The following is a 27713-nucleotide window of genomic DNA, read 5'->3' as shown; positions in this document are numbered from 1 at the left end:
AGGTCCCATCATGCTGCACCATCCTGACTTGGAGATGTCACCGATCCCTCCTACCTCTGCTCCAGCTGTGAACACTTCAGTATCCCTCCCTGGTCCCAGTTCTGCTGTGGGGACCAGCAAGTGGGGAGTTCAGCCCCAGCTCTATTGAACACTCAACAGTTGGCTGCTAGGAAGCCAGACTCTTAACACCAAGGCATCTCTGAGTTGGAGTTTTCAGGTGACCCACAGAAGGTAGAGAACTGATCCTCTACACCAAGGCCAGTAACAGGCTTCTGGGGGTGGGGGCGGCAGTGTCAGGGCAAGGGTCTGAGCAGCCTCAAGGCAGGCGTTTGGACAAGATAGGAAATTAAACCTGGGTAGGAGCATGGGTATCTGAAGTATGATCTTTCCACCCAGCAGCCCTAACTGTGCTGTGCTTGTCACTCAGTCGTGTCCGACTGACCCCATGGACTGTATGTAGCCCGCCAGGCTCCTCTGTCGATGGGATTTCCTAGGCAAGAATACTGGAGTGGATCCATTTCCTTCTCCAGGGGATCTTTCAAACCCAGGTCTCCCGCATTACCGGTGGATTCTTTACCATCTGAGCCACCAGGGAAGCCCAATACCGGAGTATGGGTAGCCTATCCCTTCTCCAGGGGATCTTCCAGACCCAGGAACTGAACCAAGGTCTCCTGCATTGCGGGCAGATTTTTTATCAGTTGAGCTACCAGGAAGCCCCAGCAGCCCTCGGGAGGTGTGTTGAATTATGCTGAAACATTAATGGGAATTCAAGGTTCTTATAGTTTTGGGACAGGTGAGGGGTTTTCAGAAAGGAATGAGGGCCTCTGAGGAACAAGTGGGCCATGTGCATAACCATTTCCAAGGTCCTCCCCTCCCCAAGGGCACAGACAGCATGCCAGTCGGTCCCCACGGCCCTCTGAAAGAACACAGTTCCACTCACACTGCTCTTCAGTGGTCTAGCATTTATTTCACTAGCCCTCGAGGACTCACTAAGTGGTCCCAACGTCTCAGCATCCCAGTCTCTGTGCTCTACTTTGACTCCTCTCTGTGCTGAGACAGCCTGCTCAGGGCATGAGCGCTGGCACGGCTTCTCTACTCTTAAGATAGAAAAACAGAGGAAATAAATATCTAGATAAGGCAGACGAGAAGGCTGACACCCCTGGGCCTGATACTAGGAGAATTAGTGTGTTCTGGTAAGTGAGACAGAGAGGAGCTCGGGTGGTGGGTGGTTGGACATGACAGCCAACCTACTCTGAGTGCCGGCAGATGGCCATGCTCAGGCTTCAGGGCACAAAGCCCTGCTCGGATGCACATGAACAAGCGCAGGAGGGCTCAGCTCCAGGAGGATAAAAGTAGGTTTTCCCAAGCCACCTGCAACAGCGACAGAAAGCCAGTGAAGGAGACCAGGTGTTGCAGGAGTCACGGGATGGGGCAGGAGACCAGTGGGAGTGATTGAAGGCCACCCACCTCGGAATCAGGGTGCAGCTGCCCTTAGAATCACTTGCCCTTCCATAGAAACAGAGTCGTCACGGACTGGACCCAACAGGCAGGACAGAGGGCTAGATGCAGTGAGATCGGGGTAGAGGCCAGAACGCCGGAAACATGGGGAGCAACTGCCTCCCTCACCAGGTAAGTGGGTCAAGGGCAGGGCTGTGGCCTTCCAAAGGCATCACCCGAGAACCAGAGCCCACAGGTGGAGCTCTGCGGTGCGGTGGCTTAGGCTTGTACGCGATACACCTGTGTTCGGGGCCAGGGACCCAGCACATGGTAGAGCAGAGGGGATAGCAGGTAAAGAGGGCATCCCAGAGATACAGAAATTGGCCTTCTGACTCTGAGGCAGCTTAGGGCAGAGTCCACATAGGACAGCGGGCACTTGGGGAATCTGTGCTTCAGTGGTGGGCCGTCGTCTTCCCTCGTCTCCGGACTGCACCTACAAGCTGTGGACTGAGTGCAAGCTGTCAGGGGAGCTCCACGGCAGGACGGAAGGAGCTATTAGGTCACCACAAAAGCCAGCTTCTGGCTGCCCCGTGGGAATCAGCTCTGGGCACCCTGTTCGCTGGTGCCTTCAGCCCCTCCCCCATGTACTCTGCACACTCAGAGGCAAGAGGCATGCAGGCATCTGGCCGAGAGGATGCCGTTTCCCAGCACGCCTCCCCTGGATTCACTCTCTGTGACTGCTAAGCAGCTGCAGTCCTGGCAGAGATTCTCCCAGCGGCAGGCCCCACCCCGAGGTGGGCTGTCCCCCTGCAGAGCCAGGGCTGGCCCCCGGGGGGCTTCCGGGCCAAAATTCCAGTCAAGCGGCCCCAAACCGGAAGGTCAGATCTTGGGCCGCCAGCCTTTGATGAACTGCATGATCTTCTTGACCTGCAGCTTGGTCAGGCGGAAGTCATCTGCCAGGATGTCCTCACTGAGCTGCACAAAGATGCTGCCATCTATGCGCTCTCGGGCAAAGAAGCTGACCACATCTTCTGAGAGCCCGATGAAACGCAGACTTCGGGAGACCTCCTCCAGGGAGAGTGCAGAGAGGTCAGCAGGGGGCTGCCAGGAGGTGGCTTCTCGGCCTCCCCAGGCCGTGGCCCCATCCCGGGGACTGGCAGGAGGCCCTTCGAGGCGCCCCTGGGTGAGAAGGAGTCGTGCTCCACCAGCCTCGGGGCCCTGCGGGGCCACCGGTGACAGTGGGGCGGGGCCCTGCCGCAACATCAAGCCTTCAGGCTCAAAGGCCTTGGGGGGTCCAAGCGGCGAGAGGCCGGGCCCAGGTGCCCCCACAGCTCTGGGCTCCTGACAGCGCAGCAGCTCAGGCTCTGGAGAACTGCCCCGGCCCAGCTCAAAGGGGTCGAAGGGCTCCAGGGAGGGTTCCTGCCACTCAGAGGAGGAGGAGGAGGAGGTGGGACAGGAGGAGGCAGAAGCTGCCGAGTAGGCCTGGCCTGGAGAGCCCAGGCCTGGGGAGTAAGCGGGACTGGAGGTAGCCAGGGGACCTGAGGGAGCTGCAGGCCCGGAAGAGGAGGCCACTGAAGGGCCCGTGGGGTAGGCAGGCCCAGAAAAGGGGTTAAGAGCTCCAAACGGAGCAAAGCGTTTCTGGGAGTGGGAGGGCTTAAATGGAGGTGGGCAGCCGTGGTAGGTCTTGGCGGGGGTGTCAGCGCCCAGGAGGGGGGCAGCTCGACTACTCAGGGGCTCCACAAGGGCCCGGGAGGCCTGGCTGGGCTGCGTGGTCGACGGCAGGGGGCCTGGGGGTGGACGGCTGGAGGACTCGCCCACCTTGCAGTCTCCCCAGGTGCAGGGGTAGCAATAGAGGGAGTAGGCATCGGGTGACGGCGAGCCACTGCCACTTCGGGACCCCGCCCTGCAGACAGAAACACAGACACAGACAGACAGGTAAGCAGAGCAAGAGGGAAACGTGATAGGCACACACCTGTGCCACCACAAACCACCATTCCGCCAGGTCACAGAGATCTCAGCCATGCTGGCCCGTCCAGCCCCCAGCCCCAAGGCCTGAGACCCTCTGGGATTGCTCTGTTCTTCCCTCCGGCAACCTGCACTCCAGGAAAAACTGAACTGAGCTACACAGAAAATTTTCAATGCCAAGGACTACTCCATCCTGCAGCAGACCTCAGTCTGGAAGGAAAGAGAGCCACACTCCCACGCAGTCATCACCATTTAGGTAAGCAGCCAACTGAGGCAGGAAGCCCCAGACCCCAAGGGCCCCTCCCTCAGGTTCGGCTCAGCAATGTGCACCCTCCAAACCCGGGGGTCTGCAGTCTTCCTCTTCCTCACACTGGCTCCCCTCCCCACCCTCTCCCTGTCCCCCTCCCCTGCTTCCATCCACCTGAGGTGGCCCAGGACCCAGAGAAGGAAGGGAGGGGCTCACCCATCCTGGAGGCCAGAGGAGTAGTAGGAGAGGCTGGAGCTGGGGGAGTGGACGGGCTGCAGCTTAGGGAAGCGTGGGGGTACTGGGGGGCTACCCGAGAGCCGGCTACTGCCACCCCGCGGGGGCACAGGAGGGGCGTTGAGCAGGCGACACTCCTCCTTCACCTGCAAGCACAGGGCCATGATGCCACCCCCTGTCCCCAGGCAGCTGGGCAAGGGGGTTGCCTGTGATTGACCCACTTTGCCAAAAGTCAGCCTTGCTACTCAGCCACCCACCCCAGCCCTTCTCGTCATCTCCAGCCTGTCAGACTCATTGAGAGTCCACAACCCACACAACTGTCCCCTGTGGCCTTCGAAATCCATCGTGAATGTAAGAAGAAACGGAGTAGAGAAAACAACAAGTTAAGTAGACATATTCCTTCCTCAAGGGAAAGGAGAGAAAGAAGACAACAAAGGTGTAATGAGAAGGGAAGGAAAAGCATCTGCCATCTGGATCCCTTTCTCATGGGTCAAACACTCAAAGCGGACTCCATGGGATATTAATAGGTGCTGTATATAGTCTGTGGACAAGTCCTGTTGGAAACTTCTGTGTTAAACACAGATGAATGGGTTTCTGACCTGCAGGACTTCTCAGAGCCTAATAATAAACAATGGATACTCTGTGGCTCCAAAGTGAGGATGGGGAGAGCTGGGACTCAGACTATATTTTCCAAACTTTCTTCACCCTAGACCCTTCTTTTCACCAGACAACTTAAAGGAGCCTTTGTTCTGTGGAACCTTCTGGGTAACGCTGTTCTAGGCTCATCCCATACTCTGTGAGGCTAGGGACCTGCTGGTATCTTTGTCCCCCAACTCCCAAGACCACCGTCCATGGTACTCCTTCCTACAAAAGCGCCTGCGTCTCTTTCCTTTTTTTTCTCCCCCCTCCCCACCTCTGGCCACCCTCTGTCGCACACCTCGCGAGCTGGAGACCGAGATGCCAAGGCAGGGGCCCAGGAGAACAAGCTTTCCAAACCCAAACCCTGCCCCGTGGCTGGCCACCTCCCTGGAAGGCCAGGCCCACAGAGCTCAGCGCCCGGCCTCCCACCCTCCTCGCCTCCACCGCGTCCACTCACCGCCTCGGATTTGGGAGGCACCGGAGGCGGCGCCGCCTCGGGCTCCAGGCGGGGCGGCCCGGCGGCTCCGAAGGAGATGAGGTCGGGCCCCGGGAGCGGCCGGGTCCTGCCCTCGACTTGGCCCTCGGCTGCCTGGTGCGTCCACAGCTCCTCGTAGGGGATCTCCGCGGGCGGCGCGGCGGGCTCCGGCCCGCCGGCCCAATCGGGGATCACGTACTCCTGGTCGCCGTCGCCTGGTGGGCCGGGGCCGGGGGCGCGGGCGGGCACGAGGGCGCGCGGAGGCGCGGGCAAGCAGAGGCGCGCGCGGCGCGGGCTGGCGCAGTCGTCGGCCAGCTCGGCGGGCGCCTCGCGCACGGCGGTCGAGTACTCGTCGGGGTCGAAGCGCTCGCGGCAGTAGGAGGCGCTGTCGCGCACCAGGCGCTCGACGCGCGGGTCCCCGGCCAGGAGGCCCTGCGGCAACGCGAAGCGCGGCGTGTTGGTGAGCAGCAGGAAGTGCAGCGGCGCCGGTCCCTCGCGGCGCAGCGCCAGCCCCAGCACCACTGTCTTGGAGATGATGCTGACCAGCTTGTAGCAGTGGCCCTCCCGCACCGGGTGCAGGTCGTAGGGGTTGCGGGGTGGCCGGCTGGGCACCAGCACGTTCACCGGGAGCCGCACGCGCTCGATAATGGCGCGCACCGTGTGTTCACCCTCCTGCATCTGCAGCTCCAGCGGGCTGCGCGTGCTGAAGCGGCCCTGGCACTGGAAGGGCAGGCTCAGGCTCTCGTTGGTGCGGTGGTTCATGCAGATGAGGCAGGGCATCTTGCCTTTGATGGGCCTGGCGCCCCCGCCGCCCCCCGCGGCCCCCGCGCCCCCCGGGCCGCCGCTACCGCCGCCGCCCACCCCAGCCAGCGCTCCGGCCCGGCCCAACTTGCGCAGCAGGGTCGTGAAGCGCGAGCGCTCCTTGGTGGTCTTGGCGCACAGGATCTCCGCCTGCCCCATGAGAGTGAGCTCGTCACCCGCGTGCAGCGTGAAGTTGTACACCTCGCTATCCTCGCTGAACTCTCCTGACACCACCTGGGGATCCCAAAAACAGAGGGAGGCCTTAGCCCCAGCCGGGGAAAGCCAGTCCGGGGACCCAGGAGGGCAACCCTCCTTTTGGGGCTTTCCCAAGATCAAGAGCACTGGACTGAGGACATGCATTCTGTAGAGGCCACGTGGTCACGGTGGTGCAGCCTCAGAGTTACCTCTTGGAAACGTAATTATTTTATTTGCTGTAAGGATTAAATAGACTATAAAGTAAGTGTTAATCGCTCAGCCATGTCTGACTCTGTGACTCCATGAACTGTAGCCTGCCAGGCTTCTCTGACCATGGGATTTCCCAGGCAAGAATACTGGAGTGGGTTGTCATTTCCTTCTCCAGGGATAGGACTGGGTCTCCCACATTGCAGGCAGATTCATTACTATCTGAGGCACCAGGAAAGCCCTAAATAAACTTTATGTATACTGAAATACTTTGAAAATATTCAATATACAGCAATGCTTGTATTTTTTACAATTGGGCAATAATAATCCTCCACCTATTCAACAAGACTACTCTGAAGAGGAATGAATTGATGGATAAGAAAAGGGTTTGCAAACAGTAAAGAGCTATCTGTACATTAAGTGGGGGACTGTTTGCACTCTATGTCTCCACAGCCACCACCCCCACCAGTAGATGCTAGGATGGCTGCCCTGAAAGATCTCCCAAGTCAAGCCATGGACCTCCACACATACCCCCACACACACTTCCTGCTCCCCCACCTTTTGCAGGAAGTTCTTGGGCCCAGTTCCAGGAAGTTCATACACCTAGCCAAAGACTTTCAGGGAGCTGCCAGAAGCCACACTGTGACACTTCTACCTCTCAGAACCTAATGGGAACCCTCCAACCAGGGTCAGGCTTCCCCCTGAGGATAATGGAACCTGGGGGCACCATGTCCAGTGCAGAAAGGACTGACCTTGACACTGAAGGTGATGGCTTCCATCACAAAGATGCGATCAGGAAAGACGCTGGCCACCTCCTCCACGCTGCTGAAGTATCTCACTGGCTCCCGAACATCCCGGGCCTGCTCCAGGAGCTTGAACTTCCCTGCACAGGAGAGAACGCAGGCTGCTAGGGTGGGCCTGCTTGCTGGGAAGCCTAGCCTGCATCCTGAGAGGCCTCATGGTCCCCACATCTTTTGCCCCTCATCTCAGCCAGTCCCTCTGGCTCAGGTGGGCAGAAGGGCAGGTTTGCACTAGTGGAACCTGGTCAGCTGGTTCAAGACTCAGGAGGTAGGTGAGCACAGATTCCTAGCAAATAGAGCACAGCCCGTACCCAGTGGAGAGTTTGTGGCTGTGTGACAAGGCCAGCAGCTGTCTGCCTAGAGAAACTCAAGGGCAAACTGGTACCCAAACACTTGAGCACCAACATTAGTGTGGCAATGGGGATGCTGATGCCTAGCTTGGTCCCAGCCCAACTCTTGATTTGCTATGACCCAGACAAATCCCTTCCCCTCTCAGGGATTTTGAATCCTCATCTGAAGAAGCTGGAGCAGATGTTTGCAGGCCCTGTCTGAATCTAGCCTCCTGTGTTAGCTTTAGATTGCTAACCCACACTGATGCAATGGGCAAACCAGGGCCCAGCCCCAGACTTTGGAGACCCAAGGAGAGCCACTCTGACTCCTGATCTGTTCCCAAATCCCCCTGTGGTCCAACATCCAGCGCCATTGTCCCAGAGGCCTCAGATCTGAGCCCAGCAAGCTGCCTCCCTCAGATGAGGTCTTCCCGATCTGCAGTCCGAGGCTGTGTTTCCATTGGCTCAGCAGATGCCCCCAGAAGACACAGGCTTTAAAGAATGATGCTAATCTGTAACGCTGACAACCCTCTGTATTAACTGTCTGGCCTCACTGGCCAGAGCAAAGAAAGACCAAGATCAAAGGTGAACTCTATAAAGATAACAGGGACACTTAGGTAAATAACCCAATAACGAGTTCTGGAAAAGAGCAGGGGCATCAGCTGAGGGGAGAGCAAAAAACAAACAGAACAAGGGGTACAGGTTCCAGCAGGGAGCCTCATCAGACTGTGGTGACTGCTGAGTGGTCAGGGAGGAAGGGGTTGCAGCTACCAGCCTGGTCAGAAATGGAGACAGCAGAGCTGTTAACCAAAACTGGGACCCTGGAAGGAACCAGTGGGGAGTGAGAGAGTCAATTCCTACGCAGGTTGATAAGAAATCTGGGGGTGCCCAAGGAGAGAGGGGTCTGGGGATCTCAGAGGAGAAAAGGACAAACTTTTTTTTTTTTCCTCTACATTACTTAGTCACATCAAACGTTTTTTCCTTTAAGAACTGATGATTACACAACAAACAACTCAGTTTAAACTCTGTACCAACGATTATATGACAACAATGTATCTTGCTTGAGGACAGTTTCTCCTTCCTGAAAATCTTCTGGCTGATCCTGTTATCTTAAAATGTAAATTATGGGAGTGGGTCTAGTAAGATCTTTACAACCTTGAGACATGCTTTTGATTTATTATAATAACTAATTTACATAACTCCTGATGTCTATGTCAGAAGCTTTCTCTGTCCCTTGTCAAACTTTAATAAAACTCTGCTACACAAATGCTCTTAGTGATCAAGCCTGGTCCCTAGTCCCAAAGCTAAATCTTCAGAGATCACGAATCCGACACTGTGCACCGTAAGCTATCAGGAGCATGGGCCAAACTGGGGAGGCCAAATGAGGCCCTGCAGGTGGTGCTCCTAAGGCAGGCAGGTGAGCGTGTGGGTGCAGGGCTTGGGGAAGTGTAGTCAGAAGTAACAGAAGATCACCAGCCCACGGGAGGCAGTGTCAGCTGTGGGGCAGGCCAGATAGCTCAGGGAAGAGGAAGACAAGAGGATCCCGACCCATCCGGGACCCCCTTCCCAGAGAAATCCCACAGTGTACTCCTAGCAGGAACACACACAGCATTGTATATACAGCATGGGGGTTGTGGTGGGTTCAAAGCCCAACCAGAACCCAGATAGAGACACCTGTCCTAATGCAGGGTGTGCAGAGCAGATAGCCCGGGGCAGCGCCTGCAGCGTCAACATCTAACAGCAGGGAAAGGGAGAATCAAGAGAGGGGGAAATGCCCAGAGAAAGCCAGAGGGAATGCACCCCATCCCTACCCCATACCCTGCTCCAACCACTCTGAGACCCTGGTGGGAAGAGGCCTCAGAGGAGCCACAGCCCTAGAGGGCAGCAGGGATATCCTGGGGAAGGGACCGAGCAGGTCAGGAATCACAGGTCTGCCACCATCCAAGAGTGGCCCCCTTCCCTCATCCAGTCGCCGCCCGCATAACCACACACAACCACCCCCCCCCCCACCCCCACCACCAATTCCAAGCAGCCAGGCAGGGAGAAATGCCCACTGCCCCCTGTGGGGAGAGCTGGAGCCAAGTCAGGGATAGAGCCGGGGGAGGATGTGGCAGGAAAGATCAATGTAACCATGGTAGCCAGCACCACCCCCTCCGCCGCAGCCTGAGCCCAGCACCGGTCATCACTGCCGGGAGGAAGGAAAGAAGACCTCTGGGGAGTGATGCTTTGGCCCCTGGAAGCCTTCTCCTCCCTCTGCGGCCCCACTGGGGGCAGCTTCCTCTCCTGCCTTCCCCCTACAAGAGACAAGAGGTCTTCACCCGCCCCCTCCGACCCCCGCGGCTCTAGGGACCTGCCCCACCCTCGCCTGCCCCTCCTCCCTGCCCGAGACTCCCAAAGCACATTATCGCGGTCCGGACCGTCCCTTCCAGCCTGAAGCTGGGTCTTGTTTGTCACCGCTCCCTGCCAGCAGCTGACCCAGAGCAGATACTCCTTAAAGAATGGTGGATAAATGCACAGACTTGACAGTTGGACAGACCTGGTGCCACCTGCCACCTGTATGGTCTTGAGCAAAGTACTTAATCGCTATAGGCTTCGGTTTTCTCATCGGTAAAATGGAAGCATACAACTTGGCTCACGCGGTGCTCCGCAGGGTCCCGAAGGCCGGTCTCCCTGCCTCCCCCGGCGGTGAACCTTGGCCTGGAGACCCGCGTCTCCAGCAGCGCCCCACTACCCGACTTGGGGCCAGGCACCGCCGTGAGCGCTCCTTCCAGCTCCTTCCCCCACCGCACCCCGCCCACCGCGGCGGCTTTCTCCAAGGTCCTCAGCCTCCGCCCCCGCCCGCCAGCCAGCCCGCGCTATTACTAATTCATTAGGAGGAACCAGTGTCCGGCTGTGCACTCAGGGCTTCCTCGTTAACCTGCCGACGGCTTCTCCCCCTCCTAGGGGGGCTTCGACCTCCCCAGCCCCCGCAACCAGGCGGGGCAAGAGCAGCCCACCGGAAAGACGGGTCAGGGATGCGAAACCTCGGCTAGCCAGCTGTCACCCCATGATCACCGCCACACACAGTCAAGGGGCCACCAAAACCCATGGGGGGAAAGAGCCAGGAGCCCCGTGGACCCACAGTTCCCTAGGAGACTCTGGATCTCGGTTTCCCTGATTTGTTTTGGTTTTTCTTGGCAGCGGGATCTTATTCCCCGACCAGGGATACAACCCCCGCCCACTGCAGTGGAAGAGAAGAGTCCAGTGGTCACTGGAGCACCGGGGAAGTCCCCCAGTCTTTGCTTTTTTGTCCCAATGAGATGACCTGGGACTTTTCCCTGGACCAATGCCAAATAACCAGGCTGGGAAGTTTCTAGCTTGGGTAGGCCTTCCCAGGGGCCCCAGGACAGAACCCCAAGTCAGAAAGATAACTTGAGTTTCCTCATCTTCAAAATGGGGTGTGGGGACTACAGGAATACAAGTTCACAGGGTGTTGTAAAAAGCAGAAGCCCTGTAAAGGGTTTGGTCCTGTCCCACTGACTCAGGGGAGAACCAGGCAGGACCAGAGGGGGAACAGCAGACCTGTGAAGAAGGGGCTGGGAGCCTTCCCAGCTCCAAGGATTCCAACCTTTGTTGCAGGGTGAAAGTAAAAATCGCTCTGTCATGTTTGACTCTTTGCGACCCCATGGACTGTAGCCGCCAGGCTCTTCTGTCCATGGAATTCTCCAGGCAACAATACCAGAGTAGATTGCCATTTCCCTTCTCCAGGGGATCTTCCCAACCCAGGGATAAAATCAAGTCTGCCACATTGCAGGCGGATTCTTCACTATCTGAGCCACCAGGAAAGCCCTCTTTGGGGGTGGGTAGCAGTTAAACACAGAACTGATCTAACTCCTAACTCCTGGAGCTCTGTAAGACTTCCTCAGAGGATTGCTGTGAGGCTGTGATGGTGACAAAGCTCTGACCAGTGTCTGGAAAGCAGCACATGTTGATACACAGGAGCTGTGGGCTCCTGGGCTTGCATAGGGGCATCGCTGGGCTGACGGCCACCAGTCTTGCACCCTTCTCATTCAGGGAACAGCAACCCTGCATCCCTGATGTGGCAGCCAGCACCAGCCCAAGAATCGAGATGCCTGGGTGCTAGCCCTTGCTCTTCTGCTTAATAGCTGTGTGACCCTGGGCAAGTCATTTCCCTTCCTAGGCCTTCTGTTCCATCCTGTGTAAAATGAAAGGGCTTCTTTTTTTAGAAGCAGAATCCTTTCTTCAAACAAAATCTTTAGGACATCAGCATCACATATAAAACAGATAAAAGTAAATATTCATTGTTGTTTAATTGTTAAGTTGTGTCCAGTTCTTTGCACCCCCTTGGACTGTAGCCCACCATCGGATAGCCTCCTCTATCCATGGGATTTCCCAGGCAAGAGTACTGGAGTGAGTTGCCATTTCCTTCTTCAGGGGATCTTCCCGACCCAGGGACCGAACTCATCTCCTAGGTCTCCTGCGCTGGCAGTCGGGTTCTTTACCACTGAGCCACCAGGGAAGCCCTGGTCTCTAGCATAATTTTATTAAGAGTTTTTAAATTTTAGCGTTCACTTAAGAGTCAATCAATGGGGACTTCCCTGGTGGCACAGTGGTTAAGACTTCGCCTTCCAATGCAGGGGGATCCCTGATGGGGAACTTAGATCTCACATGCCTTGGTGCCAAAAAATCAAAACATGAAATATAGGCAATATTGTAACAAATTCAATGAAGACTTTTTAAAAAAAAGTCAATCAATGAAAACAATAAATTTAACACAAACATCAAAAAACAGGATTAACGCTAGCAGATGCAGCCATATAATCAGCCTGGGCATCCCTTTGTTTCTATGTCTTTGGGTTGCACAATACTGAGAGAATCCTGGCAGGAGATATTTTCTTTGAGGGTCTGTACAAAAAGGGTTAATGAGGCAGATTGTGGTACACACCAAATGTCTCTAGTCAGAGTTTAGGGTTTGACTTGTAGTGGTATGAGGGTGTGGATTTTTTAAATCATTAGTTTCAAATCTACTTTAAAATGGGAATCAAAGGTTTGCAACCAGAAACCCAGGGCTTCACAGAACAGTACGGAAACCACTGGACCCTAACTCTAACCCTAACCTTAGTCACCACCGCCCCCGCCCCGCCCCCGCTCATCAGCCATGACCTCGCTCATCCCTGCAGCTCTAAGGAAAAGCCAGTCACCAACATCCAGTGCCCAAGACTTCCTGCACCCATCCCCCGCCTACATCCCCCACTGGCTCTGTGCCATCTGTCCCTGGGCACACCTGGGTACTGCAGGGGGATGTCAATCTTGGGCCCGATGACGTAGTGGCCCTCCTCCAGGGTGTGGGCTGTCACCGTGGTCCACTGGCGGCAGGAATGAATGAGCAGGATGTCTCGCTCACTGACGCCCTCGGCATACTCCCCTGGGAGGGGGCAGGAGGACAGAGAAGGGAGGAGAGAAAAGAAACATTAGGAGGGGCAGAGAGACAGGGTGACCTCCTCACCGAGACACCGCCCAAGGACAGCTCCCCGTGATCCCTGTCCAGGCCAGCAATGCTCCAGGGATGGGCGCTGCCAGCTGTGAGCTCGGGGCTGAATCAGGCCCCGTCTCTCAGGGCTCAGGCTTCCGATGGGGCCCCAGCAACCAACTCAGCCTCCATCCTGCATTTATCATTCAACTGGACTTTCTGCTGTCCCAGGGCGTGCGCCGAAGCCAGGGGCTCCTCCCTCCAGGAGCCCTCAGGCCCAGGGGGCGGAAAGTGGGGAGAGATGTGAACAGAGGATACGGGCCCAGTTTGAGGCACTGAATAGAGGCAGTCTGAGCTCTCACAGAGGGGGCAGCAAACCAGTTGTGGGGGAGAGGGGCAGCAGGGAGGATGGGAGACAGTGCTGAGCAGCAGACACTTGGGCTGGACCTCAGAACCACAACTCACACCAGCAGAATTCTCAGCTCCTGGGCCAGGAAAGGAGGGTCTTGTTGGGGGCCCAGAAAGGGCTGAGAAGGGGTCGTCCATTGTGGAGCCCAGAGCTGTGGGTCACTCAGGTCAGGAGAATGGCGGAGCTTAGAGGAGCTGATTCACGGCTCCCTTGGGCAGCCCTTTCCTTCTCACCCACTGCCACAGACAGGCTCCTTCATTCAAGGGACCCCAAAGGAGAGGGAACATTTGTGGTCTCAGATACCCGCTGGCCCCACCTCAGAGAAGCTGCTTCTTGGCATTCCCTCTCAGAGCCCTTTACCTCCCAGTTTGTGGGACACAGTGATGAAGGCCAGAGTTGGGGGGGGGGGCAAGGGGGTGGATTTAGAAGCGGAGGAGGATAGTCCTGGGGGAAGCTGCACTGGGGCAAAGGTGTTAGGAGGGGCCCGGGCCCCAGAGGCTCCAACCCCAGCAACAGTTTCCAGGAGAGCAGGAGGCTGGCCCAGCTTCCAGGAGGCCTTGGAGCCGTTTCCTGGATGCAGCTGGTGGGTAGGGTGGGGGTGGGGGACGCTCCCTCCAACACAACTTAATAAATTTCTGCCACCCAACCAAATGGGAAATGGTTTACTCTGATGGCTGGGGACTCCCTGAAGTATGTGCATTTGATGCGGGGAGGGGAGTGGAGGGGAATGTGTTCAGGACCTTCAGGGAGGGCCTGGCTCTCACCACGTGTATGTGTATATCTGGTTGGGGGTGTGGGGCTTTCTCCTCAACTCCTCACCTGGGGCAGAGAATGTTCTCCTACTCTGTAACCTCCTCTTAGAGCTCTCTTAAGCCCCAGCCTGCCCTTCCAAGGGATGCAGGCCACAGCCACATAGGACACACTCCAACCATAGATCAAGGTCACCAACAGTGGAGTCAGCACAGCCACCTGGATCACAGCGACAGGGGCTTGTCACCCCTATGACACAACTCAGTCTCACGGTCACACTAATGCAAGGGCCAAGACATACCTTTGATCACATATTCACAACTCACAATTTTGATAACAAAAGGTGACCACAGCCATAGCCACCACTGTCACAGACAGACGGCTGGGCCATTACACCAGTTGCTCATGCTTTCCTTCAGTCAGTCAGTCCTTCCATGATCTTTGTTAGGCAGGATGCCCTACCTCCAGGAGCCAGCGGCCCAGTAGGAGGACAAGAAACTGACCATTATAATGGGTGCACAGCAGGAGACAAGACAAGGGGCCAGGGGTCAAGGGAGCCCAAAGGAGGCCTGTCTGTCCTCAAAAAAGCCCCCAGGAGGGGAAGATGCCAAAGAGGATGCTTGGGAAAGTGGCCAGGCACGACGTAGGACCAGCATATTCCATTCACACGCAGACACACACACAGCTTTGCTGTTGACATCGGCATCACACGCTGATCATGGGCAAGAACAAGACACTAGACAGCCAGGCACCCCTGCCCGACGGCCCAGGCACAGATGCTTCACGGAGCCCGCTCCTGGACACGCTGACCCTCGCTGTACCCACTCCGGGCCGCCGCGGGTCGGCGGAGAGGCTGCTGGCCCCAGCGAAGAGGAGACGCGCCTGAAGCCGCGGGCCGCATTAGCATTCAGGGAAGCGAGTGTGCCAACGCGGGCCAAACCCCTATTCTTCTCACACACAAAACCCCCGGCCTGGCTGCCAGCCCCGGCTCCCGCCCCTCCCCCAGCCAGGCGGCCCCCTTTTCCTGAAACGGTCCCCTTGCTCTGGGCAGCCGCCGGGCACCCCTCTCGGGCCCCCAAGCATCAGCAGAGCAACCTGGGCCCCCGGGGCCCCAAGGAGAAGTGGAACAAGATGCGGAAAGGGCCGGGGGTGGGGGGTGGGGGGCTTGGGGGCGCGCCCGGAGGGAGGACTCGCTCCTTCAGGCCCAGAGGTGGCCTGCCGGTCCGCGGGGGCGGAGGCTGCCCACCACCCCCGGGCCGCGAAAGGAGGGTGCGAGAAGAGTCCCAGGAGGGCTGGGGTAAGGGTGGGGGGCGGCGGCAGTGTGAAGACAAGAGTCCGAGGCCCAGGGATGCGGGAGGATCGAGGTGAGAGGCCAGAGACAAAGAGACGGAGGGGGGCGCGGCTCGGACGGGGGTCCGAGGGCTGCGAGAGAAGGGGGTGCACCGACGGGACGGGCTGGGTGACTCCGCCAGGCTCCGGGGTCCAGCGGGGCCGGAGAGCTCTCTCCGGGGCCCGGCTCCAGTCCCTTCCCAGGTTTCTGTCCCTGTGCCCGTCCGCGGGGCCCGGGAGGAGGCATCCCCTCGGTTTCTGGACCCCGGGTCTCCGGGGAGGCGCGCCGGGAAGAGAGCGAGGTCCGCGCGGACGAGCGGGAGGGCAGGGGCCGCATCCTCACGGCCCCGCCGGCACCTGCCGGGAGAGCCCCCGCGACCCCTCTCCCCAGCACCCCCGGTACCTGGCCCGAGGCAGGCGAGCGTGGGCAAGCGGCAGCGGCTGACGATGAGGTCCAGCGGGAAGGCGCCCATGCTCCAGCGCAGGCCGGCCAGCCCGGCCGCCAGCTTCTCCATGGCATGGGAGCCCCGGGGTCGCCGTCCCGGGGCCCCGACGACCGGTCCCGTGCGGCCCGGGCTCCCGCGCCCGCCGCCACCTCCTGGGGCCGCCGCGGCGCTCCCCGCCTGGCCGCCCGGCCCGGGGCTGCGGGCGTCACGTGGTCGGCCTCCCCGCGGGGCGCGGGCCCCCGCCACCCGCCCCTCGCCCCACCCCCCGGCCTCCAAGTCCCGCCTCCCCGCCCGCCCGGTTCCCTCGCCCCCTCCCCGAGCGTCCAGGTGACAGCCGGGGACCGGAGACCCCAGGCGGGCGCCCGGAGGGTAATCGAGGACGCGAAGCGGCATCTGCGGGGTTGGCCTCCCCTTCCCCGGCCAGCGTGTTGGGATCCCCGCTTCCCCGCCACGAGCAGAGCCAGTCCCAGCCCGCTGGTGCCTCCCGGCCTCCGGGAATCGCCTCCCATCCCACTCCGGGTCTGGCTTCGCTTCCTAAAGCTTCTGCCCATAGTTCAGCCGCTGCGATCCCAGACTTGTATCACCTCCAAGGTGATTGCTGCCTCCAACACTCGTATCACCTCCAGATTCACACATCCTGGCAAGGCCGCCTTATTATCCCCATTTTACTGATGAGCAAACTGAGACTCAGAGAGGTCAAGTGGCAGCTCGATTTGAAGCCAGGTTTGACTACAAGTGGCTTCCCTGATAACTCGGTAAAGAATCCACCTGCAATGTGGGAGACCCGGGTTCGATCCCTGGGTTGGAAAGATCCTCTGGAGAAGGGAAAAGCTACCCACTCCAGTATTCTGGCCTGGAGAATGCCGTGGACTGTATAGTCTATGGGGTTGCAAAGAGTCGGACGTGCCTGAGCGACTTTCACTTGCACTTGACTGCAAGTCCCGCTGCCTTCCCAGGCAGTCACCTAAGCCTAATACCAGCCCTCTGCCCTCACCAACGGAAGAGGCACTGGCACCCCACTCCAGTGCTCTTGCCTGGAAAATCCCATGGACTGAGGAGCCTGGTGGGCTGCAGTCCATGGGGTCGCTAGGAGTCAGACTCAACTGAGCGACTTCACTTTCACTTTTCACTTTCATGCACTGGAGAAGGAAATGGCAACCCACTCCAGTGTTCTTGCCTGGAGAATCCCAGGGACGGGGGAGCCTGGTGGGCTGCTGTCTGTGGGGTCGCACAGAGTCAGACATGACTGAAGTGACTTAAATGCCCTCACCAAAGAGCGCTTTCCAAGTTCCCAGCCCTTTCTCACCGATTGTCACCAGTCCTGTGAGCCAGATAACTCCAGTGTAGACACAGGCTGGTGCTGAAAGGGCTCCATGGACGTTAGTCCTCAGCCTGGGTACCCACCCCGCAACACATACACACACTAGGAGATGACTGACATGCCACATATGGTGACCTGAACCCTAAGAGAGATGGCACCGGATAAAATGGACACAACTTCTCAGCCAGAAGGGACATTTCGCATACTGTTCAATCTCCATCTTTTGCAGAGGAAAGAAAGGGGAGATGCCAAGAGCAGAAATGCTTTGTTCCAAAGGTCACAGAGCAGGAAAAAAACAGAGCTCTGACTGGAAGACAGTTTGTCATCCAAACTGGGACACTTTTGAGAGTGAAGGAAGTGCTAACAGAGACAATAGGCATAAACCAGGATTGCAAGTGTAAAGCAGGGTCGGACCATAGGGCCACCCTTATCCCTGAGAGAGGCCTCTGAGCTCTGATGTAGATGCCACATCACAGCATTGCTGGTTCACTTCAGCTCTAGACCGCAGTCTCCAGCTAAGCCCTGCTACCCACCAGAGTGATTCACAGGCATTCCATTTCAACCATCACACTGGAATTTGGTCCTCTTTTATTTTCTATCCTAACTAAGGCTATCACCATTCACCTGGTTCCCCTCATCTGGAACTCTTCTTAGTCCTAATATCCAACTGGTCACCAAGTCCTGGCAGTTCTGCTTCTGGCCCTTCCTCCTCTCTGACTCTGCTGTTGCAGCCTGTCTTCAGTTCCTCCTCTGATCTTCTTTCCTCCCTTTGTATTTCATACCGAAGTCACTCTGGATTGGGGCTGAATCAGAGACCACACAAGTGTGAGACATCAAACAGAGCTACCTAACTGGTTGCTACCTGATTGCCCACTCTCTAATTGTTGTAGAATGTTCCAGAACCTTTCTAGTGTTTTTTAATCATTGGCAGATCTCCAGGGACCTCAAAGTGCCCAAACATCTACATCTCTTCATTTGTTTAGGGGTCAAGAGTCATGTAGGAAGGAACTCAGTTCTTGCAGATCTGTCCCTGGGCTGAGACTGCTGGAAGGCAGCTGGCAGCACGGAGCGCAGGGAAGCACCTGGAGGGAGGAGGATACTCACAGAGAGGCCAGAAGGGGCAGTGGGTCTGGAAGTGAGAGCCAGGGGCCTGGATGATGTGTGAGGCTGTGCCTGAGTTTCACCCTCTGGGAGAGTCTGTGTAGGGGACAGAGAGGTCTGAGGGGAGGAGGCAAGAGCTGGTTCACTGGGGTCCCAGCTGCTCTGCTATGGGTTCCCCCTCTGACAGAGTGGGTGGTGACAAGTAGGAAGGAGGACATACTAGAGGTCAGGGATTTGGAGGAGGAGGCCGGGAAGGGGGGCTGGCCCTGGCAGAGGCTCACTGTTGGCCCAGAGGCCAGGCCGTGGCAGAGGCTGGCCAAGCTGCCTGTGAGTGCGCAGAGTGGTCAGTCAGTGGAGTAGAAAAATGGTGAAAGTGGGCAGCAGCAGCTTGGGTTGTGTGTAAAACAACTCTACTCCACACCATCTAAAAGGACTGATGAACTTCTCTGAGCCCATGAACTCCGAAAGGGCAGAGAACATCTGGCTAAGCACCTCTGAGAAGTCTAGGAAATGGTGTATCCAATTTTTCTTTCAGAAAATTTTATTTTTTAAGATTTTTTTGATGGGCACCATTTTTAAGTCCTTTATTGAATTTGTTACAATAGTGCCTCTGTTTTAGGTTTTGGTTTTTTGGTTGTACAGCATATAGAATCTTAGTTCCCCCCACCAGGGATCAAAATTGCACCCTCTGCATTGGAAGGCGACGTCTTAACCCCCAGGGAAATCCCCAGAAAATTTTAACTGTAAACTAGAGATAATAGTATTATGAATCCCCCTGTACTCCTCTCCCAGCTTCAACATTTACCAGTCCATGGCTGATCTTATTTATTTTTCCTCCTTACAGAATTTTTTAAAAATAGCTTTACTGAGACATAATTCACATACTATACAATTCATCTATTTAAAGTGAACAATCTCAATGTTTTCAGTATAGTCACCATACTGCGCCACCATCACCATGATCTAATTTTCAAACAAATCATCCTTCCCTAAAAGACATTGCTGACCATTAGCAGTCTGTCCCTTTCCCCAGCCCTCCCCCGTCTGTAAACAATTGCCAGTCGACTTCCTGGCTCTATAAATTTGTTGTTTCTCTACCCTTTCATACAAATGGAATAATAAAATGTGTGGCCTACTATGACTGGCTTCTCTCACTTAGCATTAAGTTTCAAGTTTCCCCCACGTTGCAGCATGATTCAGTGCTTCATTACTTTTATTGCTGAATAATACTCCAGTGTGTGGACAACCACATTTTATTTACTCATTGATAAGTTGATGGATATTTGGGTTGTTCCCGCTTTTTTGGCATCATGAATAACGCCACTATGAACATTTGTGTACGCGTTTCTGTGTGGACACATGTGCTCACTTTTCTACCTTGTGGTGGAATTGCTGAGTCGTACGACGTCCTGGGTGTCCATTGGAAGGACCGATGCTGAAGCTGAAACTCCAGTACTTTGGCCACCTCATGCAAAGAGTTCTCATTGGAAAAGACCCTGATGCTGGGAGGGATTGGGGGCAGGAGGAGAAGGGGACGAAAGAGGATGAGATGGCTGGATGGCATCACTGGGTCAATGGACATGAGTTTGAGTGAACTCTGGGAGCTGGTGATGGACAGGGAGGCCTGGCGTGCTGCGATTCATGGGGTCACAAAGAGTCGGACACGACTGAGCGACTGAACTGAACTGAACTGAACTGAACTAGTGGATTTGAAGTGGTATTTCATTGTGGTTTTGATTTATTAATATATTTTCCTTAATGACTAATAGTGCTGGGTATTTTTCCATGTGCTTATTGGATATTTGTATATTTTCTTTGGAGAAATGAAGATTCAAATTCTTTGCCTATATTTGAATGTCTTTTTATTGAGTTGCAAACATTCTTTATATGTTCTAGATATAAGTCCTTTATCACAGATATGATTTGCAAATCTTTTCTCCCATTTGGTGGGTTGTCTTTTCACCTGATAGTTTTTGGCAGCACAGAAGTTTTTGCTTTTGATGGAGTCCAGTTTATCCATTTTGTTCTTTTGTTGCTTGTGCTTTTGGCATCGTATCTAAGAAAACATTGTCTAACTTAAGGCTACAGAGATTTACTCCATGTTTTCTTCTACAAATTTTATAGTTTTAGCTCTTACATTTAGGTCTTAGGTTCGTGATCTATTTTGAATAAACTCTTGTGTGTGGTATGAGGTAGGAGTCCAGCTTCATTTTTTTTTTTTTTTCAGCTTCATTCTTTTGCATATGGATATCCAGTTGTCCCCACCCGGGGTTCTATCCCTGGGTCGGGAAGATCCCCTGGAGAAGGAAATGGTAACCCACTCCAGTATTCTTGCCTGGAGAATCCCATGGACGGAGGAGCCTGGTGGGCTACAGTCCACGGGGTCGCAAAGAGTCGGACACGACTGAGTGACTTCACTTCACTTCTCCTATTTAATTGCCTTGGCACCCTTATCAAAGATCAGCTGAACATAAATATCAAACTTCATAGAAGTTTGAAAAGATCTTAGATATCTTATCACTTCATCTATATAAATATTTCAATATGTATCTCTAAAGATAGGAACTTTTTTCATAAAATTTCACTGCAACAAATAAACTAACAATGTTTACTAATAAACTAACAAAATTTAACTGCAAGTAGTAAAAATATCTTCCGAGTATCATAAAATACTTAGTTGGTGTTCGTATTTTCACAACTGTCTGGTTGGAGAATTTATTTACAATTTATTTAAATCAAGTTCCCAATAAGATCTATGCATATTTTTCTTGCAATTTATTTATGGGAGAAATAGGACTATTTGTCCTGTGGTTTTCTTATAGTCTAGATTTTGTTGATTCAGTCCCATAGGATAGTTTTATATGTTGCTCTATCTTCTAATTTTCTCTAAATTGGTAGTAGATTGTCGGTAGTAAGTCAAATACAGATTATTTGAGTTTTGCTTTTTTGGCATAACTATGAGATAGTGGTCCTTCCATCAGGAAACACACAATGTCAAGTTGTCTATATTTCATATCAGCAGCCATTGCTGATCCTTTGTTAAGTGTTACCTTCCCTTTAAAACACCTAATTTCCAAAGATAGAACTGACTCATCTTTTCTCAGTGTGCACACCACACCACTGCCATAGAATGTATTGTGTTGTATTATTAAACATATTGCCCCCATTTAATCTATTCCTATGTGATTCTCCACATGGACTAATAATAATGTGACTTAAATGGCAATCCACTCCAGTACTATTGCCTGGAAAATCCCATGGAAAGAGGATAGGCTACAGTCCATGGGGTCGCAAAGAGTCGGACACGACTGAGCGACTTTCCTTCCTTCCTTCCTTCCTTCCTTCCTTCCTTCCTTCCTTCCTTCCAACGGGCATCAACAGATAAGGCAAAATGGTCCTTAAACAGAGGATGACATTTGAAGTCCAGTGGCTATGCAAGTAACTTAATCTCATTCCAGTGGTGAGAGCCAATTGTCAAAATTACAGAAATTTCACAAGTGGGTTATTAAACATAGCTATCATCAAAAATTAAATTATAAAAAGTTACAAATAAACAACTTAATTAGACAACCATAGTAAAAAGTCAAAGTGTTAGTCAAGTCTGGCTCATTGCAACCACATGAACTGTAGCCCACCAGGTTCCTCTGTCCATTGAATTCTCTAGGCAAGAATACTAGAGTGGGTAGCCATTCACTTCTCCAGGGGATATTCCCAACCCAGAGAAAGAACACTGGTCTCCTGCATTGCAGGCAGATTGCTTTACCATCTGAGCCACCAGGGAAAGTGAAAGCGAAGTTGCTCAGTTGTGTCCGACTCTTTGCGACCCCGTGGACTATAGCCCAACAGGCTCCCCCATCCATGGGATTCTCCAGGGAAGAATACTGGAGTGGGTTGCCATTTCCTTCTCCAGGGGATCTTCCTGACCCAGGGATCGAACCCAGGTGCCCCGCATTGCAGGCAGATGCTTTAATCTGTGAGCCACCAGGGAAGCCCTAGATAACCATAATAAATACTTAAACTCATTACTTCATTATTTTATTACATTTTACTATTTTCTATTCTGCTACAGTTATTTTTGTCTATTGTTTCTGTACAGTGGAAAAACTATATAAGGGTGTGCCACTATTCATCTCTTCCCAACTCTGTGCTCAGTGATGCCTTGCTGATAGCTTGAAATCGGCCATAGTGGGAATATTTATACCACGGAAGTTGGAAAATGCTACGAATCAGGACTTTTTTCTTAGAGAGTGGTTATAAAACATTTACCAGTACACCATTGTCTCTCATTGTTAAATGGGGATAAAAATAGTACCACTTCATGTAGGATGTACATAAAGCACTTGGCATGGTTTCAGATACACACTTTAATAAGTGGTAGTCATAAATTTTGTTACTTGTATCTCATCTCATCTCTGAACTGTGGCTGAGGGCAGCTGTGCTTTCATTAGGCATTTCTAAGGCAAATGTACCATGGAGAACTACACATCCATTAGAAATCATGCTGTGAAAGTTAATAGACAGAACCCTCATTTAAAATGGAGCTGGGAGGCCAGAGGGGTAAACTCTCACGTCCTACCACTCCACTGTCAACTGCAGATCCAAGAGAAAGACACTGTACCTTTGCATCTCCAATATAGGAAGAAGATTACTACCTCACTACCTGGCAAAAGGAAGGAGGAATTTCTCCCTGCCAGGCAATAGCTTAGTCAATGAGAGATTGTCACAACTCAGCCAATGAAAAGTCATTATACTTTGAATTCCCAGTTTCGTCCAATGGATTCTGTTTAAAATAGCTCCTCCCAACTCCCCCTTCTCCTCTATAGAAGAGTTTTCTCTCCTTTTTTCTCCAGACTTGCCTGTGGTTCTACAGACTGCCTAGCCCAAATTGTCGATTCTTCTTTTTTAGAAAACTAATTAAGCTAGGTGTTGTGTTGGCCGCACTGGGTCTTCTTTGCTGCCCACGGGCTTTCTCTGGCTCTGCGTGGGCTTCTCGCTGCAGTGGCTTCGCTTGTTGTAGACCACGGGCCCTAGGGCACAGGCTCAGCAGTTGTGGTGTATGGGCTTCGTTGCCCCGTGGCACGTGGAATCTTTGCAGACCAGGGATCAAACCCATGTCCCCTGCACTGGCAAGCAGATTCTTAACCACTGGACCACCAGGGAAGTCCCCCAAATTGTAATTCTTGCCGATTCCTGAATAAACCCATCTTGAAATGAAATAGATGAATTTAAGAAGGTTGAAGGTCAATATATAAGAATCAACTGCATACTCTATTCTGTTTTTAAATTCATCTGTTAGCAGGCTGTATAGACCAAAGAACAGACTGGAAGTCTTCTACTGATACTTGAAACATCATATGGATATGTCATCATGTGTTCTTATAAAGGGCTGGGACATTCCCAAGACCATTTTTTTAATAAGCTCTATTTGTTGACTTTCAGCACTTAGTCAAGGTACAACATTGTGTTTATTTTCTTAAGTTCTCTATAATTAAGAATTCATTGAAGATTTTCTTTTTTATTTCTGTGATGTGAATTATAAAATGTCTTAGAAACCTGTGAAGTAGGAAAGAACCACAATTTGGTTGGCTTTTGTAATTTACCTACTGTAGTTCATTAGGCAAGGAAACCTAGAAAGGAACTTATTCAAGGGGATTTTTACTGCATATTTATATTTTATCATAAAAGAAGAGAACATTATAGGGATAAAGAGAAATTGAAACCCAATCCTTATCTATATAGGTTGTTCCTGAAGTGCTCCTTCCTAAGAATAAATAACTCATGAAATACTTATTTCAGAAAGCTAGAATTTTAAATTTTGGTCAATAGTAAACACAGTAAATCAAGCTACACCTCTTATAATTTGGACTTTTAATTTTTTTAGTGGATACACTTAGTTTTCAAATGAATAATGATGCATGTTTATACAAAACAAAACAGTTTGATTGCAAATAGTATTTTTTTTAAATTTTATTTATTTTCTTTTTGGCTGTTCTGGGTCTTTGCTGCTGTGCAGCCTTTCTCTAGTTGCAGTGAGCAGGAGCTGCTCTTCACTGCAATGTTCAGGCTTCTCATTGCAGTGGCTTCGCTTGCTCCTGTGCATGGGCTATAGAGTGCGCGGGCTTAGTTGCTCACTCTACTGTGGAGAGTACTGAGTGAATAGTTGAACACTACTGCTTCAGTGGTTGAAGCACTTGGGCTCAGTAGTTGTGGGACACAGGCTTAACTGCTCCATGAATGTGCCATCTTCCCAGATCAGGGATCGAACTGGTGTCTCCTGCATTGGCAGATAGATTCTTTACCACTGAGTCACCAAGAAAGCCCTATAAATGGTATTTTAAATAGCATTTTAAGCTTAAGAAAAAAGTTAGAAATAACGTTTCATTATTTTCAATATTCCATATTTTTAAAAGATTTTTTTAATGTGGACCATTTTTTAAGTCTTTATTGAATTGTCTACAACATTGCTTCTGTTTTTTGATTTCTTGGCTGAGAGGCTTGTGAGATAGTCATTTCTTGACCAGGGATCAAACCCACACCCCCTGTATTGGAAGCTCAAGTCTTAACCACTGGACCTCCAGGAAAGTCCCATCATTCCATATTTTAAATTTTGTTAATTTCTTCTAATTAAGCTTTACAGTCACGAAGATGTTTTTAAACTGAAGTTTCATTAGCCTTTTCATTTCTTGCTTTTAAATGGTGATGTTTATGTTCACAACATGAAAAGCTTCAGAATCCTTTAAAAATTACTTTATTCAATAGAGAGATTTTGTGCTACTTGTCTTTCATACCATTCAGAACCACACTAGCCTGAATAAACATTTCAGATGGCCTTGGTATCATCTGGGCCCAAGCGACAGCAAATAATGAAGCAAAACTGTAGAAACTGTCCAACCTCTTTTGTGTGAATCAAGTCAACGAATTAGCTGAGGCTCCGACAGCTTTGCCTTTGTCTGCTGAGACGGATTGTCCAATAACTCCACTGAAATTGCAGTCCCAGCAATAAGACACATAGATCAGTGAAAGAGAATAGAAAGCCCAGAAATAGACACAGGCAAATATGGTATTTGACAAATGAGCAAAGGCAATTACATGGCAAAAGAAAGAACTGTCTTTTCAACAAAGAACAACAGGACATCCACATGCAAGAGAAGGAGAGAACGTAGACCCAGACCTTACACCCTTCACAAAAACTAACTCAAAATAGCCTCATAGACCTAAATGTAAAACACACAACTAAAGAACTTGTAGAAGAGGAGAGCCAATAGAGCCTGGCAGAGCAGTAGAGCCTGGACAATATTTACGGTTCTGAAAGACCTGAGTTTCCTTCTCCAGACTTAAGATCTGACATTTTGAAGAAGGCAACACAACATGGTCGATATTTTATAATCAGGCAGGTTATCCTATCACGAACTACAAATTTACCCTTACCACCTGCTTTGCTGGCATTTTCGCCAGTTTCCTCACCACCAACTGGGCAGCAGGGACAGAAGACAGCGACTGAGAGCCCTGGGCTTATGGTCAAGCCAAGAAGTTTCCAGAACTTGTGGGAGAGCTCCCACCCAGGTACTCACATTGTGAATGAAAAGCTGGTAGCAGTGCCTTCTCGGTAAGCTGAATTTTTGATCACGTATGTGAGAGTTTATTTCTGGGCTCTCTACTCTGTTCCATTAAGTCTATACATCTATCTTTCTGCTAAGACCATATTGTTTTATGGTTTTGTTTTTGTTTTTTTATTGAGGTATAATTGACACGTAACACTATTAATTTCAGGTATATAACATGATGATTCAATATTCGTACACATTATGTGATCACCACAATAAGTCTAGTTAACATCCATCACCATACATAGTTATGGGTATTTTTTTCTTGTGATGAAGACTTTAAAGGTCTAGTCTCTTCAGTTCAGTTCAGTTCAGTTTAGTCACTCAGTCGTGTCCGACTCTTTGCAACCCCATGAATCGAAGCACGCCAGGCCTCCCTGTCCATCACCAACTCCCGGAGTTCACCCAAACTCATGTCCATCAAGTCGGTGATGCCATCCAGCCATCTCATCCTCTGTCATCCCCTTCTCCTCCTGCCCCCAATCCCTCCCAGCATCAGAGTCTTTTCCAATGAGTCAACTCTTCTCATGAGGTGGCCAAAGTACTGGAGTTTCAGCTTCAGCATCATTCCTTCCAAAGAACACCCAGGACTGATCTCCTTCAGAATGGACTGGTTGGATCTCCTTGCAGTCCAAGGGACTCTCAGGAGTCTTCTCCAACACCACAGTTCAAAAGCATCAATTCTTCGGCACTCACCTTTCTTCACAGTCCAACTCTCACATCCATACATGACCATAGGAAAAACCATAGCCTTGACTAGATGGACCTTAGTTGGCAAAGTAATGTCTCTGCTTTTTAATATGCTGTCTAGGTTGGTCATAACTTACCTTCCAAGGAGTAAGCGTTTTTTAATTTCATGGCTGCAATCACCATCTGCAGTGATTTTGGAGCCCAAAAAAATAAAGTCTGACACTGTTTCCACTGTTTCCCCATCTATTTCCCATGAAGTGATGGGACCAGATGCCATGATCTTCGTTTTCTGAATGTTGAGCTTTAAGCCAACTTTTTCACTCTCCTCTTTCACTTTCATCAAGAGGCTTTTTAGTTCCTCTTCACTTTCTGCCATAAGGGTGGGATCATCTGCATATCTAAGGTTATTGATATTTCTCCTGGCAATCTTGATTCCAGCTTGTGCCTCTTCCAGCCCAGCATTTCTCATGATGTACTCTGCATAGAAGTTAAATAAGCAGGGTGACAATATACAGCCTTGACGTACTCCTTTTCCTGTCTGTTGTTCCATGTCCAGTTCTAACTGTTGCTTCCTGACCTGCATACAGGTTTCCCAAGAGGCAGGTCAGGTGGTCTGGTATTCCCATCTCTTTCAGAATTTTCCACAGTTTATTGTGATCCACACAGTCAAAGGCTTTGGCATAGTCAATCAAGCAGAAATAGATGTTTTTCTGGAACTCTCTTGCTTTTTCCATGATCCAGTGGATGTTGGCAATTTGCCTCTGGTTCCTCTGCCTTTTCTAAAACCAGCTTTAACATCAGGAAGTTCATGGTTCACGTATTGCTGAAGCCTGGCTTGGAGAATTTTGAGCATTACTTTACTAGCATTTGAGATGAGTGCAGTTGTGCGGTAGTTTGAGCGTTCTTTGGCATTGCCTTTCTTTGGGATTGGAATGAAAACTGACCTTTTCCAGTCCTGTGGCCACTGCTGAGTTTTCCAAATTTGCTGGCATATTGAGTGCAGCACTTTCACAGCATCACCTTCCAGGATTTGAAATAGCTCAACTGGAATTCCATTACCTCCACTAGCTTTGTTCCTAGTGATGCTTCCTAAGGCCCACTTGACTTCACATTCCCGGATGTCTGGCTCTAGGTGAGTGATCACACTATTGTGATTATCTTGGTCATGAAGATCTTTTTTGTACAGTTCTTCTGTGTATTCTTGCCGCCTCTTCTTAACATCTTCTGCTTCTGTTAGGTCCATATTGTTTCTGTCCTTTATTCA

General features: G+C 51.9%; 1 protein-coding gene across 2 annotated transcripts; it reads right to left on the bottom strand.

Moving 5' to 3' along the window:
- Positions 1 to 947: 947 nt before the first annotated feature.
- GAREM2 (GRB2 associated regulator of MAPK1 subtype 2) lies at positions 948 to 15948 on the bottom strand. 2 transcript variants are annotated; one of them, XR_003588662.3, is made up of 7 exons: positions 15691 to 15948; positions 12614 to 12754; positions 6953 to 7083; positions 4980 to 6032; positions 3866 to 4029; positions 1468 to 3340; positions 948 to 1371 (listed from the first exon to the last, which is right to left on the bottom strand). XR_003588662.3 is itself a non-coding variant. In XM_027966584.3 (6 exons), the coding sequence occupies exons 1-6, from the start codon at positions 15800 to 15802 to the stop codon at positions 2317 to 2319; spliced, it is 2625 nt and encodes an 874-aa protein (XP_027822385.2). In that variant the 5' UTR covers positions 15803 to 15948; the 3' UTR covers positions 948 to 2316. The 2 variants fall into 2 exon arrangements, 1 of the variants encoding a protein (XP_027822385.2); XM_027966584.3 differs by having other exon boundaries at positions 948 to 3340.
- Positions 15949 to 27713: the final 11765 nt, after the last annotated feature.

The sequence above is a fragment of the Ovis aries genome, chromosome 3 (assembly GCF_016772045.2).
Source record: "Ovis aries strain OAR_USU_Benz2616 breed Rambouillet chromosome 3, ARS-UI_Ramb_v3.0, whole genome shotgun sequence".
In the NCBI taxonomy this organism is placed as follows: Eukaryota; Metazoa; Chordata; class Mammalia; order Artiodactyla; family Bovidae; genus Ovis; species Ovis aries.
The sequence above is the reverse complement of the archived record's forward strand: the minus strand, read 5'-3'. Positions and strand labels throughout refer to the sequence as shown.